Consider the following 18,884-nt stretch of genomic DNA (forward strand, 5'->3'; position numbering starts at 1 on the left):
AGGCACCTAGGTGGGATGCGCGAGGCGCAGCACGGCCCACGCACCCAGCTTTACCTGTATTCTGTGCTTAGTAGGATGTGCGCATAAGTACGCGTGCGACATTTTGCGCACAGTGAGTGCTCAGAGCCAATACACTGCACGTACTGATGTTCTATGAACGACAATACAGCACACAGAAAGACGTGTGCAAGATGGCACCACCATGGCCTAACACACGGCGTGCCAACCAAGCCTAAAGCAAGGCCTAGCCCACCGAGGGGCCACTGAACCAGCTCGGAAGCCCACTTCCCCTTACCCCTTACTCCGTACCATTGGTGCGGTGCGCCGAGCAAGGAGACCGGAGGAAGTCTTACGAAACCCCTCCAAATGTCTCTGAATTGGGAGGTAATATTTCTCTCTCTCTTTTTTTTTTTTTTTACTTACCTGAGTTCAGTGCTTATGGCTGAGTACAGAGATTGTCTCCGGCTGCAGGGGAAGAGGGCTTTGGCAGTCACCAGTGTACTTGGCTTCCTGCACCTGCTGCCTTTCAGCTGCTTAAGCAACAAAGTCCACACCAAGAATCGGCTACCGGACTAAGGCACACCTCTGAGAGACCTCGGAAATCGCCTCAGGAATTCTCAATTTGGGGAGGGACCTTTAGGATAGCGGGGCTTAATTTTTTCTCCAATTTAAATGTGGAGTTTCTCCTTCCAAAAAGTACAGCAATCCCCTTAGGGAGAGGTACATCCACCGTCTGCTGGAGATGGAGAAATACTGAAGACCTGAAGTCACTGCAGGGGAGTATCTAGGGTGACATCAGCTTTGCAATCTGACTCCATCTCCATCTGCTGGCACGGGAGCATAACCCATTGGTCCTGAGTCCATTTGGCTACACTCTGGAAACTCTCCTTCCTTAAGTTTAAGTCTTGTCTCTTTCTGTTGCCTTGTACATCTCTTTCTCTCTTCTAGTGTTGTCTTTCTGCTATTTGGTGTCTAACTCCTGTAGTCCCTCTCCTTCTCAAATCTCTCCTGTCTCTTGTCCTCCTTGTTGTTTTCCTTTCCTTTATTTGCCCCATCCTTGCATTCTGCTTTGGTATTTCTCCCTCCCATGGTCAATTGTCAATGAGTGGGGAAATCAGTAGAGGCCACAGGAGAGAGAAGGAATAAGGAACCCAGGGGAAATCCAACAGGAGTAAGTAAATAATGTGATCAAACTAAACTGGTTTATGAGATGCGAGCTCCAGTTCACTTGCAGGTTTGGGTCAGTTCAAGTTCTGGTAAATCAGAGTGCTTTCAGTTTATTTGGTAAGGGGCATATGGAAACTGGATTTTGCAGCCTGTTTTACCTAGTTCTGCTGTGGCTAATACTTAGCCAAAGTTACAGAACCATGTAGCATTTCTTTGGCTCTCGTAGTAAAAAAAGGCATGAGACCCCACCTTCTTCATGACACACCCTCGAGGCAAACATGAGTAGTGGATAATCTGCAAAGGAGTTCTTCCTTATTCACCCACATCTGTTGCTCAGATATAGACCAAAGTTCAAATGTACATTGACAGGAGAAAGCTTTAGGAAGTCAATCAATATCCGTTTAATTGCTTAGAGCAAAACACTGTTAACCTTAAAACAGAAATCTAATTTAATAGTACAAATATTGTAAAATGTGCCCATGGTAAGAAAGAAGTAATAGTGCTCCAATTTTTTTAAATCTATACTGTCAAAATGAATGCCCGCAGAATACAGACAAACACTATATAATATTCATAGGCCATACTAACCGGTAACTGCTCATCTTTGGAACTGGAGGGGCTCGGATCCACATAGAGACGAGTAAACTGATGAAAGTCCTGCAGCTGGGGCACATGAGACATTTCTGCCTTGCTCTTAAACTCAAGCATCAGGATGGTAGGAGGCAGAAGAATGCACAGGATGACCTTTAAAAAAAAACAAAAAAAACATGCACATGCAACTGAGTGCACAGCAAGCAACACCTCTTTGCACTGTTAAAACTTTTTTTTTTTTTTTTTTACAGGAGCCCCTCAGTGTAAATCCCAAAGTCCACAGCTGTTTTTGCCTGTTTACTGAGACAAAGCAATGTCGCATACTCCTGGGAAACAGAAAAGCTCCCGAGTTACTCTACACAGGATTAAGGACCAGGGAGCCAAATGAGAGAAGAGAATGAGAGTTTGGCTCTGGCCTCATAATTGTGGATGTTGAGATAATTTTATTTCCTAAGAGTTCTGCTTTGTTATAGCCAAGCTTTGCTAGAAAGGGATGTATTATTATAAATAGGAATCAATCCAATGTGAACAGCTCCACTGGGAATGTCACACACAATGGAGTGGTCCCTCTTTATAACAAATACAGCAAATCCTGGCTATAACACAGATCCCTGCAAAGTAAGTGCAGTCATGTTACTAGGACACCTCTTCTCTTTAATTAAGAAAAGACAACTGCTGGCTTCCCCAGCCTGTTTATTACAGTAAGGGACGACAGCATATTTTTCTCGTTTTTAGCTCCCTCTTATCTGAACATATAAAATGAGTTGACCAGGAGAATCAGATCAAGTGCCTAATTTTCTTCAAGCCTCCCAGAAGCTCAGCCATGGTTTGCATATTTATTTTTATACGTTCTGCTTTTTGCCACTTCAAAGCAGATTGCATTCGGGTACTGAAGGTCCCTATCCCCAGAGGTCTTACAATCAAGGCCTAGAGTCATCAAGCCGCAGGAGGATACCATTATCAGGGGAGAGGGGGTTGTTGCCGTGACAGTGGAGCACCTCCCTCGAAAAAACATTGTGACTGTGTGGCGCGTTCTTTTTGTCTCATGGCTAAAAACTGTGGGACAAAAGAATGCAGCGACAGGCCCTTCAATGCGAGGTGGCCCCCAACCCCAAAAATTAAAAAATAGAGGCAAAACGGGGAGGTTGAGCAGGGGTCAGTACTGTCAAGGTGGCCCCAACTCCGCCCCCCCCCCCCCCCACAATCCCTCCAATAAAATAAAGGCTTCAGCCATGCTGCACATGGCTGGGGGAAGGTCAGATCGGCAGCATTTGGAAAATGGCACCGACCGGGCCAGGCGCAAGGGTGCACCTGGTCCTAGTGACATTTACTAAAGAAATACTTGAATGATGGATTACTGATCATGAATACTGATTCTTGAATAAACGATATTTCACATATGTCGAATTCCAGCTTATGGATTTGAAATTTTGAACTTATCTACACTTCATTTTATTTTTGTGAATATCTTTGAGTGTGAGGTTCTTCTGATCCACTTCCTTTTTCGAGGAACACTTGTAGAGTTACATTAAGTAGGTATGTTTTTTGATTAGTGAATATTTGCATGGCATGGCAAACGATGGGAAATATTGAGTATGTAGTGGGGTTGGTTGGACCAAATTGCCAGTGTTTTTGGAAGATATGCAGTTGCAGGACACTTCTGTGGCTTTGGTGGGCCTCTGGTTGACCAGCCCCTAAATGTAACAATGTGGTCGGTAAGAGATACTTGAATGATCGATCACTGATCATGAATATTGATTCTTGAATAAAAGATAAAGTATATTTCACATATGTCGAATTCCAGCTTGTGGATTTGAAATTTTGAATTTACTTACATCTCATTTTATTATTGTGAACACTACAAGCATTTACATCTCAAAGTTGTTTTTCCCTTTCCCATTTTCTCTCTCAACAGCTTCTGCCTCCTCCATCCCAAGGTTTGCAGGGGGCCTCCTTCAGGAAGTACCCTCTGCACTGCTCATTAGCTGGCAGGAGCTGGATTGTGGCAGTGATCATCTTCTCTCCTTCTCCAATCCTAAGCACAGCAAATCTGTAACATTCTCAGTCCCATGGAGGAATTGCTGGCTGCTGCTGCTACTGTAGCAGCTCCTGTTGGCCAAGGGATTGGCACTAAGGACATCGTGAAGAAGGCACCCCCCTCCAGCTCTTGCACAGGCAAAGGTTCCTAGAGTTACCTGGACATACCATCCAGAGAGGGAGGGTTTGAAGACAGAAGTCAATCAAACAAGAATAGCCAAAAAAAGTAAAAAAAAATCTAAATTAAAAATATTTTTATGATCACAAATTTACTCTTGAATTACCATAAAAAGAAATAAAGAAAAAAGTATTTCTTGGTGACTAGCAAATATGCACCCTGATAGACATACCTTTCCAATGCAAAAAAGTACAGTTTAAGGTCCATACTTATCTCCTCCTGCAGAATGCAGGCTTAGTATATGAAATAAGGCGGTGTGAAGAAATGGCCCTATTTCCCCTCCTTAACCTAGCCTGGTCCACCTTAATTCCTACGGTGAGAGAGCCATGTGGGTGGGACCCTGCTGAGAGGGGAATAAGTATGTGAGCCCAGCTGGGATCAGGAGGTCCCTGCTTCTCCAGGAGCAGGAGCTCCTTTCCATCTTTGGTGAAACTATTGTGAGTACACTGACCTGAGTAAGGTAAGGCAGTCTACTATTGTGTGCAAGCTGGAAGTATTAAATAAAGCTGAAAGTATATGAAGAAAGGCTGGAAGGCTGGAGTCAGTTACTATCTTTGACTCCAGCCGAGGACGATTTACTCTGTTTCCCACACTGAGTCACTTTCAAAACCATTTATGCGCATAAAATGTGTGTGTAAATGTCTTCTTACAAAACTGTGTGGGGCTTGAGTGCAAACCCAAGTCTGTGTAAACTTTTATGCACAACAAAGATAGGGTACCAAGAGGCAGAGCTGGGATTTACATGCATACTTCAGATTTTAAAAAGTATACATGTAAATTAGCCTGCATAAGTTATTGCATGCAAAGAGCAGAGCAGGGTAACTTTAAGAGGCTTTTTTGAGAATAGTTTGCTTTGAAAACTGGCATAGCCTCTGTTCTTTAGCAACACATAAGGTGAATTTTAAAAGTACTACACATGCCAAAGCCAGGACATATTAGTGTGTCTTGGGCCGATGCGCGCTGCGTGGATTTTAAGAGGCATCCGAGTACACACTTATCTCCCTGTATACGCACGAATCAAAAAGTTACAAACGGCGGGGCATGGGCACTCCGGGAAGGACACTTGAAATGGAGGCATAAGTATTTAGGCCCACAAATACACCAGGGTCCCCTACCATGTAATTTTATTTCTGCTATGAATGTTGTTTAAGTTTAAAAATAAAAAGTCAGGGCTAGTCAGCGGAATTTGAAGGGTCAGGGCTAATAGGGTGAAAGGGAGGAAGATTAAAAAGGGGAGGGGATTAGAAAGTCGGGAGCCTTTACCTGGGTGAACTGGGAATTGCGTCGATGTGCATAATCTAATAAAATCCCCTCACTTATGCGAGAGCCGATATTTGCGAGCACAAGTGCGCATCTATACAAACTTGCACACACATATACACACACGTACAGCCGATTTTATATCACACGCACGTATGTTATAAAATGGCCGTGTCCATTCACGCGAGCCGCCATACACGAGTACATTTATGTCCGCACGGTTGTTTAAAAGTTACCATCATAGGTGACATGGGGAGCTACAAAATTACCCTCTCAATATTCTTATGTGACTTAGGTTGCTATAAATACAAATCAAGTCCAATAGGGCCCTGCAGAACAACCAAATGCATACAATGTAAATTAGGGACATCTACAGCAATTAATATCAATTTTAAAAAAACTCACATTACCACCATCTGGCCACCAGTATTTTGGTTTATTTATTAAAGTTGAATAAACCAAGCTGTTTGTGACCATGCGGAGAATGTGATTTATTTTTTTTGTCTTGAGATTTCTTTGCTGAAGGTATGCCCAGCCTTAGAACTCTGACTGTGAGCACTCACTCGTAATTTATTTTAGTATCATGTCTGCTTTTTATCTATCCTACAGCACAAGCAGCAAAGGTGAGATGTGAGCATGGGCCTCCAGGCTACCAAGCTGTATGTCCTAAACCTTTTGCTGTGGTGCATGCAGTTTTACCTTAAGCCAGGAGTTCTTGCGCATCTTCAGACGTCCCATCCACATATCAGTCAGTAACATCTGTGTGCAAGTGTGAGACACAAAGGGTCGCAGCCCTGAGGACACGGCCAGCTTCAGGCAGGTGGAGTTACTCCAGTTCTTCAGTTCATACGTCAGAAGCTTCATGGCCATCTGCTCGTTCTGTTTGAATGCATTCTCCAGGAGATCCAAAGCGAGCTGTCCAAATTCCCTGGGGCAAAAATTAAAAGAAGCCAGGAATAGAAATTCCCACTTTTAAAAATACACAGACACAGTCTGGAAGGGCTGGCTCACCTCAGGTACAAAGACAACTGAAAACTCTCGCCAGAAATCCTTTTCAAAGCTGCACTGAAGAATGATGTACAGCATGTACCTACTCCCTGCCCTCACCAGGACATGGTAGATGTCCCTCTCACCAGCGTAAACCCAGTGAAGATACACGCATGACACTTCAGAGATATTTTCCAAAGGAGAATCAAAAGTTCCCCAACACAGAACATCACAGTTCTACTCAGCCCTAAAGACTATGCTTTATCAGTTGACAAAGATGACACAGTATTTCATTCTTACCATAAAGAGGGCAAATTACAAAGCCATCTGTAAATCACAATTTCCAAGCCTGACTTGGCTGTTTGAAGATTTCCCTCCCTCAATGAGCCTTTATTCTAGAATGTGTGTACTTTTAACTTTGTTTACAGGAGGCATTCCTGGGGTGTGTTTACATCAGAGGTGGAAACTAACAGGCATAGATTGCATTTTCAATTCTATATGCATTATTCTCCATGAATAATGTTCCCATGACAAGTTTCCAAGCAAAAGTATGCATAATTTTTGCTTTGAAAATTGTGCAAAGTGCAGGGATTAAAAAGTAACTCTAGACTTTGCCCCAGCAAGGATAGTTTGACCCCACAAACTTTGTCCCCTGGGATCAGACTTTGCATTTGACATAGAATTCAGAACACATAGAAAAGTTCATGAACATATATTGGATTAAAGGCAACACAGAGGGGCGTATTTTAAAACAAGCGCGAATAGAGTACTTTTGTTTGCGCTCCAGGCGCAAACAAAAGTACGCTGGATTTTAGTAGATACGCGCGGAGCCGCGCGTATCCGCTAAAATCCTGGATCGGCGCGCGCAAGGCTATCGATTTCGTATAGCCAGTGCGCGCCGAGCCGCGCAGCCTACCCCCGTTCCCTCCAAGGCCGCTCCGAAATCGGAGCGGCCTCGGAGGGAACTTTCCTTTGCCCTCCCCTCACCTTCCCCTCCCTTCCCCTGTCTAAACCCCCCTTACCTTTGTCGGGGGATTTACGCCTCCCTCCGGGAGGCGTAAATCCGCGCGCGCGGGCCTCCTGCGCGCCGGGCCGCGACCTGGGGGCGGGTACGGAGGGCGCGGCCACGCCCCCGGACCGCCCCGGGCCGTAGCCACGCCCCCGTACCCGCCCCCCAAAACGCTGCCGACACGCCCCCGAAACGCTGCGACGACCGGGCCCGCCCCCGACACGCCCCCCTCGGAGAACCTCGGGACTTACGCGAGTCCCGGGGCTCTGCGCGCGCCGGGAGGCCTATGTAAAATAGGCTTCCCGGCGCGCAGGGCCCTGCTCGCGTAAATCCGCCCGGCTTTGGGCGGATTTACGCGAGCAGGGCTCTGAAAATCCGCCCCAGAATAAGGAGTTAAGGGGCGGATTTTAAAAGGCGCGCGAATAGCCTACTTTTGTTTGCGCTCCAGGCGCAAACAAAAGTACACTGGATTTTAGTAGATACGCGCGGAGCCGCGCGTATCTGCTAAAATCCTGGATCGGCGCACGCAAGGCTATGGATTTTGTATAGCCGGCGCGCGCCAAGCCACGCAGCCTACCCCCGTTCCCTCCAAGGCCGCTCCGAAATCGGAGCGGCCTCGGAGGGAACTTTCCTTTGCCCTCCCCTCACCTTCCCCTCCCTTCCCCTACCTAACCCACCCGCCCGGCCCTGTCTAAACCCCCCCCTTACCTTTGGCGTAAATCCCCGCGCGCCAGCGGGCCTCCTGCGCGCCGGGCCGTGACCTGGGGGCGGGTACGGAGGGAGCGGCCACGCCCCCGGACCGCCCCGGGCCGTAGCCACGCCCCCGTACCCGCCCCAAAAACGCTGCCGACACGCCCCCCGAAACGCCGCGACGACCGGGCCCGCCCCCCCGACACGCCCCCCCTCGGAGAACCCCGGGACTTACGCGAGTCCCGGGGCTCTGCGCGCGCCGGGAGGCCTATGTAAAATAGGCTTCCCGGCGCGCAGGGCCCTGCTCGCGTAAATCCGCCCGGTTTTGGGCGGATTTACGCGAGCAGGGCTCTGAAAATCCACCCCTAAGTGAACATTTCTTGATGCCCAGTTTCCTTCTTTGGTGTAGATATTCGCATATGGCTATGAATTCTAATCAATTGCAGAGCATCTTTAAAACTCCTCAGTGACATCACAATTTCAGCTTCTCTTTTTCTTTGGCAAGGCATGTTGCAAAATTTCAAACTAGGTGATAGGGTTATGCAGCTGGAAAATTTTAGAGGGTTTTTTTCATTTTAAGTTTTTTTCAATTCATTGTGATTTTTGTTTTTGTTAAATTTTTGTTTCCATTTAATGCACACTATTTTGATTTTCTGCATACTAATTTTTTTTTAATTCACATTAAAAACTGGAAAAAAAAAACCAAAAACAAATGAATGCACATCCCTAAGAGATGATCAGGAACCTATAGACACTAATCAATGCAAGGGCAGCTTTACAAATCCTCAATGGCTCAATGCTCTTACCTCCCTGAGATTACAGTGATTAGAACTGAACCAGTCTGTTTCCCTATGGGAAACTAAAGTAAGAAGTCAAAAAGCAATTCCATGTGTAGGATGTGTCAAGGATTCATGAAAAGTATGTGCAAGGAAGTCACTGGGTACTCTATCAACTGTGACAGAAATCTGAATAAATCTGGATGACCAATTCAAAGATTGGTAGGGATACACATTCACAGGGATTCTGACAGACAGACACAACGAAATGTCATGTCCCTGCAGACCTTGTAGCACAAATTTCAGTCTTGTAAGCAGTAGTGCAGATCATCAGGGCTTCTACCTTAACTACCACCCACTCAAACAGCTACCGTAAATTTGTGCTAATGCAACTTTCTTCTGTATTGAATTGTCAATGTCTACAAAAGATGCATGAATAATCAGTAACTAAGGACGAAGCCTCAACGACTGCTGCTACTGCACACAAGAAGGAACATAGTAGTGCTTTAATCTAAGTTTCATGGTGAATGGAGAAAGTACTGACCTGATAATTTAGTTTTCCTTAGTGTAGACAGATGGACTCAGGACCAATGGGTTATGCTCCCCTGCCAGCAGATGGAGACAGAGTCAGATTTCAAAGCTGACATCACCCTACATACACCCCTGCAGTGTCCTCAGCCCTTCAGTATTCTCTTCAAATGCTACTGTGGACATACTATTGAAAAAACTTTATTATAAATGGATAACCATAACTGTATTCAACTAAACAAACACTGAACCCCCCCTATAGATGCCCTGATCTAGGGACTGGATGATGGCTTACCCATAGTCTCTTGGAATCAAAATCCACTCTACGGGCACTGTTCTTGGGCAGCCGTGAGCGAGATGCTGAGTCCATCTGTCTACACTAAGTAAAACGAAATTATCAGGTAAGTAATTTCTCCATTTCCTAACGTATAGCCAGATGGACTCAGGACCAATGAGATGTACAAAAGCTACTCCCGATTGGGGCGGGAGGCTGCCTGCAGTTTGGTTAACACCACCCTTGTAAAGGCTGAGTCCTCTCGGGCCTGAACAACCACAGGCGATAAAACCTGAAGAAGGTGTGCAAGGATGACCAAGTCACCACTCAGCAGATCTCAATGGGATACAGCAGTCTAGCTTCCACCGATGAGACCGCCTGAGCCCTAGTGGAATGAGCTTTAACCTGAGGAGGTTATGGCTTTTCTGCCTCCACATAGGTTCCCGTGACCACCTCCTTAATCCAGCGAGCTATGGTAGCCCACAAAGCTGGTTCGCCTTGCTTCCTTCCACCATGAAGGACAAACAGGCATTCCCATCTTTCGGACTGGTTCTGAAACTTTCAGATATCACACCAAAAGCCTACTGACATTCAAATGATGGAGGAGTCAGTATTCTTCCATTTCCTTGTTGTTTTCCAGGGATAGTAATGAAATGGACTGATTCAAATGAAAGTCAAAGACTACCTTGGACAAGAAGGATGAAACGGTACAAAGCTGTAATGTTCCTGGAGTCATCTGGAGGAATGGTTCCCGACATGACAATGCCTGTAGTTCAGAGATGCAACGTGCTGAGCATACAGCCACCAGGAACACCGTTTTCAGCATTAACAAGTGCAAGGACAGCCTGGGCAGCGGCCCGAAAAGAGTGCCCTGCCAAAAACTCCAATACTAGATTAAAATTCCACAAGAGAACTGGCTATCCTAGGGGTGGCCAGAGGTGCTTCACCCCTTTCAGAAAATAGGCCACATCTGGATGAGCCGACAGGCAGGTTCCATGCATCTCGCCTCTGAAACAGGAGAGAGCCGCTACCTGGACCTTCAAGGAGTTAAGGATCAAACCTTAAGCAAGCCATCCTGCAAAAATTCCAGAATTAGTGGGATTTTGACTGCCCGAGGGGGAAACACCGCGTTCCTTGCACCAGGCCTCAAATACTCTCCAGACCCGCACATACACTAGGGATGTAGAGAACTTCTGCGCATGGAGTAAGGTGGTAAATACTGCCACAGAATATTCTTCCTTCATCAGGTGAGCTGTCCCAAGGGCCAGACCGTAAGACAGAATCGAGTCATATACCCGTGAATGACCCTGCCCAGCAGGGGCCATGGAGGAAAGGTGTATAGCAACTCCTCTTCCGGCCAGATCTGAATGAGAACATCGATTTCCAGAGACCACCAATCTCTTGTGCGACTGAAGAATTGGGGAACCTTCATGTTATGAGATACGGACAGCAAGTCGATGGACGGGAGACCCCAGCAATCTACTACCAGCTGAATGGCTTTGGCCGACAACTCCCACTCTCCTGGATCCAGAATGTCCCTGCTTAGAAATTCTACTCTGACATTGTCTTTTCCTGCAATGTGGGAGGCTGAGATCATCTGTAGATGTATTTCCGCCTATTCCATAAGGAGGTCTATCTCCTGTGACACTTGCGGGTTTTCGGTTCCACCCTGGCGGTTGATGTAGGCTGCCATTGTTGTGTTGGCTGACATTATGCAGACCGCTTGACCCTGGAATATGTGGCTGAATTGTAGAAACGCCATGCTGACTGCCCAGGCTTCCAAGCAGTTTATGTTCCAGAGGGCCTCTTCCTTGGTCCAATGTCTCTGTGCCATCATTTCCTGACAGTAAGCTCCCCAGCCCCAGAGGCTCACCAGCCAGTTCGATAGGTCAGGGATATACCCCTGCCCAGATGAGCTATCTGCAACCACCACTGGCGCAGAGAGCATAATTCCATCGGTAAGTGGAGACAAATTGAATAATCTTGAGGCTGCAGGTTCCAACATGACAGCAAGGAGCATTGAAGTTGTCACGTGTGTGCCCTCACCCATGGGACTACTTCCAGAGTTGCCACCATCAAACTGAGAACTTGACAATAGCTCCAACCTGTCAGGTATATTGTGCTCATCAACTGATGCACTTGGAACATCACCTTCTTTATCTGCATAGTCGGAAGGAAGAGCTTGCCCTACTTTGTGTCAAATTGGACTCCCAGATATTCCAAGGACTGGGAGGGTTTGAGACTGCTTTTGTCCAGGTTTACGACCTGAGTTCCTGAAGAAAGGCGCTCTCTTCCACAGGCTTTGCCCGGATCAACTAGTCACCAGGATTCCCTCTTTTCTCAACATTTCCGCTACAACTACCATAATCTTGGAAAATGTTCTGGGGGCGGTGGCCTGGCCAAAGGGCAGTGCCCGAAACTGATAATGGTGACCCAGTACTGCAAAGCGTGGGAAACACTGATGTTCTTGATAGATTGGAATATGTAGGTAGGCCTCAGATAGGTCCGGGGAGGTTAAGAACTCTCTTGATTGTATGACCATTATCACGGAGTGTAGGGTTTTTTGCGGAAATGAATCGCTTGTAGATGTGGTTGATGCTCTTGAGGTCTAGGATGGGGCGAAAGAAACCTTCCTTCTTGGATACAATGAAATAGATGGAATAACGCCCTGTATTTTCCTGGGGTGCAGGTACTAGGATTATAGCCCTCATCCTGAGGAGGCTTAACAGGGTAGTAACTACTACCTGCTTCTTGTGCTGGGAGTGGCAAGGAGATATCATGAATATGTCCAGAGGAGTGCTGCAAAATTCCAGCGCATATCCTTCTTGTATGACATCCAGTACCCATTTGTCCAAAGTGATCTCGACCCACTGTTGGTAGTCAACCCCCTATCGCTCCTCGTTCTGAGAGTGATTTGGCAAAATTTCATCGGGGGAGGGAGGGTTCAGTACAAACCTGAACCTGAGCCTGCCCCTCTCTTGGGCTGTCAGCTCTGAAAGGACTGAGACCTCCCAAAGGATAGAGACCTCTGAAATGTCAAGTTTCTGTAGGGGTGCAAGTGTTGAGAGCCCTTGGATCAACCCCCTCATAGGTGAGGGGCACTGTAACTGCTTTCTCTTTTCTTCTGGTAGCTAGGAAACTGGAGATTTGCCCCAATTTCCAATTTGCTTCCGAAGAGAAGTGATCCTATAAAGGGCATCTTTGTGAGATTTGCCTTGTAGGTTGCGTCTGTTGACCAATTCCGCAGCCATAGCTGTCTTCTGGCTGCCACCACTAAGGCCTTCCCTCTGGCTGAGGTACAGACTAGGTCCAAGCCCACATCAGCTAAAAAGGCAGTGGCTGGTTCTACAACTGCTCTGGAATTCGTCCCCGAGTCATACACTTCCCAAGAGAGGAGCAGGCACGAAAGAACTACCAGGGCACAACAAGAAGCAATCTACAAGGTCATTGCTATTGCATCAAAGGCCTTTTAAGGATGGACTCCATCCATCTATCATGTGCATCCTTTAAGGCCGCTCCTCTCTCCACTGGGATAATTGTTCGCTTAGAGACAGCACAGACCAGCACATCCACTTTAGGGAAACACAAACATTCTCTTGCTGCTGGATCCAGTAGGTGTAGAGCGTCTAATGCTCGTCCACCTTTAAAACTTGCTTCTGGGGTGTCCCATTCTAGGGCAATCAACTCCTGGATGGGTTCCATCACTGTAAAGTAATAAGAGGCTTTCCGTAGGGAAATCAGAATGGTATTTCTCTTTAGTTCCATCATCAAGTCCACCCCAGCAACTCCCAGCATCTTCAGGGTCTGTGAAACCTGGGCCGGCATTTCGTCTTTATGGAAAAACCGTAACATGGTCCAATACGGTTCTAAACCAGGGGGAATTTCCCCATCTTCCAAGGAATCCGTATCCTCCTCTTCATCCGTGTCATCTAGGTCTCTGCCAGGGACACCCTTGGTGAGGTGAGGCATGGCTCGAGGTCTGCCGATAGGACTGGGAGAGGAGGGCTTACCAGCTGAGGTTCCATCCGGACAGAGTAAGTGAGGTAGCAGACTGCGCCTGTACGAAGGCTTGAAGGCCTTGAAAAAATTCCAGTTAAGGCTATGACTGATCCATCCTCTGAATGGGAGGAGCCTGGCTTAGCAAAGTCCAGGGAGGCCAAATCTTCCTGGGCTTCCTCACAGTGCTGACTTAAGAAAGAATCCAGGTCAGACTATGCAACCCTAATATGACAAGCAGCGCAGAAAGAAAGGCGCTTATGTTTCTTTGCTGCTGGAGCCATTGGGGACAGTAACTGCATGTTCAGTCAGCCTGCACTTAAATTTTTATGCACACAGATTTTGTGCACCTATGAGGGCCGCGGCAAGGCATACACACAGCCTGTGCGCCCGGCTATACTTGTATTCTGCGCCTAATAAGTTGTGCGTGTATATACATACATGACATTATGCGCACAGCGTGTGTGCAGAGTTATGTGCACAGCACGTGTGCAGAGCCATCACACACTGTGCTTACCAACGATCTACAGACTGCAATAAAGCACATACAAAGATGTGCACAAGATGGCACCGCCGCAGCCTACCATGCGGTGTGCCGACCAAGTCTAAAGTGAGGCCTAGCCCTCCGGGAGACCGCTCAACCCGCTCGGAAGCCCACTTCCCCTTACCCCAATGGGACAGAGCTCACCAAACAAGAAGGCCAGAGGACGTTTTACTGAACCCCTTCCAAATGTCTCTGAATCGGGAGGTAAATCCCTTTTTTTTTTTTTTTTTACTTACTTGGGCTCAGCGCTTACAGGCTGAGTATAGAGACGGTCTCCAGCTGCGGGGGAAGAGGGCTTTGACCATCACCGCCATGCTCAGCTTCCTTCACCCGCTAGTACTTTTCAGCTGCTTAAGCAGCAAAGTCCACACTGCGAACCACCTACCAGACCAAAGCACACCTCTGAAGGTTCTCGGAAATCACCTCAGGAATTTTCAACTAGGGGAGAGACCTTTATGTATCAACATAGGAGAATTTGGGTTCAAATTTTTTCTCCAATTTAAAAGTAGAATTTCTTCTTCTACCAAGTACCATGATCCCCATAGGGAAAGCACATCCACCATCTGCTGGAGACCGAGAAATACTGAAGGACTGAGGTCACTGCAGGGGTGTATGTAGGATCCTGACTACATACACACTGCAGGGCTGACTAGGATCCTAAAATTGCTACAGCTATAGGCTCATTAGCTGCCTGCTGAATGTGGCTGCACTTTTATAAAACTGTTTTAGATAAGATAAGCAGAAGACTAGTAGCTTGAGGCAAAGCAACTGGAGGCAAACCTCCATTGGCTCTAGTTGGGAGTGCAGAGGGAAACAAGATTAGCAAAGATATAGTTCTGTTTGTAAAGTTGCCTTACGATCTACGTAAACCATACAGGGTTATGCAGCACCAACATATACCTAGAGCTCCCATGAACTATTACTTTAATTAGCCAGTTTCTCCATGTAATAGTCCCTTCTCTGCTCAGTATAGTCAGTATAGATATTCAGTATAACTACTTAGTCTAGGGTAATGTTCCTAACTTTTTAAGCAGATACAGAGGGGAATTATCCATGTAAAAAGGGCCTTTGAAAACTTCAACCTTGCTGTAGATAAAATGGGCAAGATTAGGTCGAGGGAGGGATTGCATTTTGAAATCTCCCTGCTTACTTTCACACAGGTCATTTGCACCTGCTTCAAAGCAGATGCAAAGTAGGCAGGTTTAAAGTACCTGCCTCTTCCCGCCGGCCCCAGTTTTCACAGGCAAACTCCTCCACGAGATTCCCTTTGAATACCAGCTTGCAGGACCCTGTCAATAGTTGGAAAATTGCCCCAATTATAAAATACACCATTTCAAACCATTTATCTTAAATTTTTTAATCGGATGGAGAGAAAAATGGCTAACCATTCTAAGTAGGTCTTTATTAACTGAAGTGAAGGGAGAACTCCTACTTTGAGAACTTCTTCAACTGCTCTGAAGTGTCGTCCACCATGTTGCTCTCCTTTGCTTCATGTGCCATTGCCCGGTACAGTTTGCAAGCCACCAGTGCTTTAACCATGGCCTCCTCTCCATGTTGCCAAAAGAACATGGCCATCTTCTGTCTTTTCATCAACACTGCCCAAACCAGCAAGTCATTGTATGGGTAGATAAAGCCAGCACGCTCATGGTCCTCTGAAGATGGCAACTCTTCCTTGGATTTCTTCCTGGCTTTAGGCAGGGAAACCGTTTTTTCCTGAAAACAGATAGACTTCAGAGTTAAACAAGGAATTCTACTTTGTTAAAAGGCTCCAAACAAAACACTTCTTCAGTAATCAAGAATCCTGCACAGCTGCTGAACTGTGCAATTCTTTCACAGACCTAACAAGGAAGTATCATCCTTCTACTTGCATGTCTTCTTAAATTTCAGTCATAGCTTCCTAGCAAACACACGTATGATGATTCAAGAACAATGTGACTCTTTAACCCTGGCAATTTCCCAAGACCCACCAAGCTGAACACCTCCACAAACTACTTCCTATTCCCACCACCCCCTCTCCTTCTTGCCACCTAGCTTGCATGGTGCTCCATCATGTGCCTAATCTCATCAGTCATTTACAAAAGAAATCAATCCATGATTATTCATCCTTTAAGAGAACTTTCACATCCAATCAAAGACCAGCTGGAACACCCACAAACAAATGTCTCCTCCCTAACACCAGATCCATCCATAAAAACTCAGATTCATTTCACAGCCTTCTCACAGACCACTCCACTGATATTCTGTGCCTAACTGAAACCTGGGCACATGAAACAGATTCTCCTCAGGTCATCCAAACCTGCATGGTTACTTCCCCCATTCTCCCTGTCAAGGCAAACATGGTAGAAAGATAGCCATTCTCTTAGGAGAATAATTTGGCTTAACAATCACTCCCACCAGGAAACTAGATGGCATGGAAACCATTCTGGTTCAATTAAACACCCATTCTAAATGGCATCTCTTCTTGGCATACAGCCCACTTCAGCACAATGCTGAGGCCCTCCAGGAGCTCCTAACAATATCAGATATGATACTTGAGCACCCTAGGATACCCGACGGATCAGGTAAGTGATTACTCGGGTGGAGCTCAGGACTCGGCATCATGCTCGGGCATAGGCCATGGCCCCAGCTTTGGGCCTCGGCCTATGCCCTAGACAAGGCCTCACTCAGGCCTAGGCCCAATGCATTCATTTAAAATGAATGCAACGAATAAAGTTTGTTTTATTCAGGAGGCCCTCGATTAGTTTTGGGGCCCCCAAATGAAACAAAATTGCCTTTATTTGTTCCATTTTGCGCATTCATTTTAAATGAATGCACATCCCTACTAAACACCAAGTGGATAAAAACAACTGCAGAAGACACCAGAAGACCTACCACAAAGCAATCTCAGAAGCTGCTCGGTTGTTAGTTTTTTGAGTTATTTTATAGTCAGTAAGCCAGCGAATGGCCAAGTCACCTGGATAATTTTATCTGAGTAACTTTAACTGAGTATATTCGATGGAACACTTACCCATTACAATCTGATGAATAGCTTGGTAAAGATACCCAGGTAGCTTTCACACTCACCGGTCCACTGAATATCAATCTCTTAAAGTTTTCTAGAGTTTTGTTGCATTACAGTTCATTTATTTGCCATTCTACCATAATGATCTTCCTCTATCTCTTTCCATCTGTCCTTTTACTTTACTCCACTCTTCATGTCACTTCTCTCTGCCAGTTTCCTCCATCATAACCTCTTCATATATTTCCATTCTCAACAAACTTTTCCAATGTCTCCTCGCTGCATCAATTCCTCAGTTCCCCATTCCTCTCCCACTACCAGCCAGCCCTCCATACCACATGTACAGAGCCCAGGAGTACAGGAGCTGTGGTAGTGTGGATTAACTGTCTTTGCAATTTCTCCTCCTCCTTTTCCTGGCCTTCCTTTTTACACTGGAAGGGATCTACAACATAGAGAGACTATGCACAAGCTCTCTCTCTCTTCTCTCAGCCTCAGCTTCCCTTTGTCACCTCCCCCCTCTTCCAGCCCATTCTATCATTTATCAGTCTTGCTCCCAGCACCCTCGCTCCCCTTCCTTCAGCCTAATTATGCTAACAGTGGTACAACATAAGCAGAACTCACTCACTCAGTGGCTGTCCTTCCTTATCATATTCCCAAACATGCCGCAGTGCAAGAAGGGCCTGTCAAGACAGTCTACCAGCATCAAATATACGCCTCCTCTCTTCACACCACATGTACCTACTATGCCTGTGCCTAGAATGGCAACATTTTTAAGGGGGGGGGCAGCAAATGTTTTGTTGTCCTGAAATCCAACAAGACAGAGGAAGCAGACCTGGGTTTATAGTCTGCACACTTCTGAAAGGGTTGGGTGTGGTTTGCAGAATGCCAGTTGGTAATCCCCGCTGCTTATAATGTTCTGTTACAATTATAGACTGCTTTCTTTGAACAAAGATCAACTCAAAGTAGTTTACACCAAAAATAATATAATCAATGCAACAAGTACATGGTTATTTAGTGCTGACATTTTCCATGTTATGTTACTATGATCAACCAACCTCATCCTTTGCTTTGACCTGCTCGTTTTGTTTTCACCTAGTGAGGGAAATGCAATTCCCAAAAGCTAGTCAAGAACTGTACTGTTAGTCCAATAAAAACTATTACCTTATATAATAGATATAACTCATAGTCTGCAGCCTTTATGATTCCTTAGGCTCTGCCTGGGGAGGTGGGAGGGGTTGCACCAGAAGTGATCCACACTGCCTGCTTCCTCCAGGGCTTAGGAAAAAAGGAAATTACGCTCTGGCCAAGACTATATGCATCACTGCCGCAGCAGAGACTGGGAAGAACCTGGTCCATGATAGCAAAGCTCCAGACGGAATTCTGCTTTCCCATATGGCATCAGTGCAGCCAGGACTGGTGCAATCTTACGACCTTGCACCACCCCCCCCCCAGCCCCACCCTCCACACAAAATTAAAAATTATTCATTTATAATAAGATTTTACATGAAAAGGCCATTCAGTCTTCTGAATGAAAAATATCACAACATGCATACTATATTTATATGCACTGCTGTGGTGTCAATCATAAAAACCTGCAAAAAAGTACAAAAATACTTGGATCTCATATGGTATTAGGCCTATTGAAACACATATTGGATATGGGCTTGGCCTTAAGAAAGCCATGAGTAAACTAAATTACAATTACAATATAGTAAACTTCCCATATCAAAATAGCACTAACTGCCAGCACTTAAACAGTAAAAACCCTACTTCTGAAAAAGTAGCACTGTGCTTACACCAGGCTCTAAAACATCAGTACACCTCCTATTAGGAAAACAGAACCAGCCAA

The 18,884-nt window shown here is 46.0% G+C and overlaps 1 protein-coding gene across 1 annotated transcript in view; it reads right to left on the bottom strand.

Annotated features, from left to right (window-relative positions):
* TRPM6 (transient receptor potential cation channel subfamily M member 6) overlaps positions 1 to 15,542 on the bottom strand; it is a 187,192-nt gene extending 171,650 nt beyond the window's left edge. Inside the window, exons 1-3 of the mRNA XM_029615982.1 lie at positions 15,423 to 15,542; positions 5,933 to 6,161; positions 1,756 to 1,911 (exon numbers count right to left, since the gene is read on the bottom strand). Of these exons, the coding sequence (XP_029471842.1) occupies positions 1,756 to 1,911; positions 5,933 to 6,103 (327 nt within the window). The 5' untranslated portion in view covers positions 6,104 to 6,161; positions 15,423 to 15,542. The remainder of the gene's footprint in view (positions 1 to 1,755; positions 1,912 to 5,932; positions 6,162 to 15,422) is intronic.
* Positions 15,543 to 18,884: the final 3,342 nt, after the last annotated feature.

Source organism: Rhinatrema bivittatum, chromosome 1, assembly GCF_901001135.1.
Source record: "Rhinatrema bivittatum chromosome 1, aRhiBiv1.1, whole genome shotgun sequence".
Lineage (NCBI taxonomy): Eukaryota > Metazoa > Chordata > Amphibia > Gymnophiona > Rhinatrematidae > Rhinatrema > Rhinatrema bivittatum.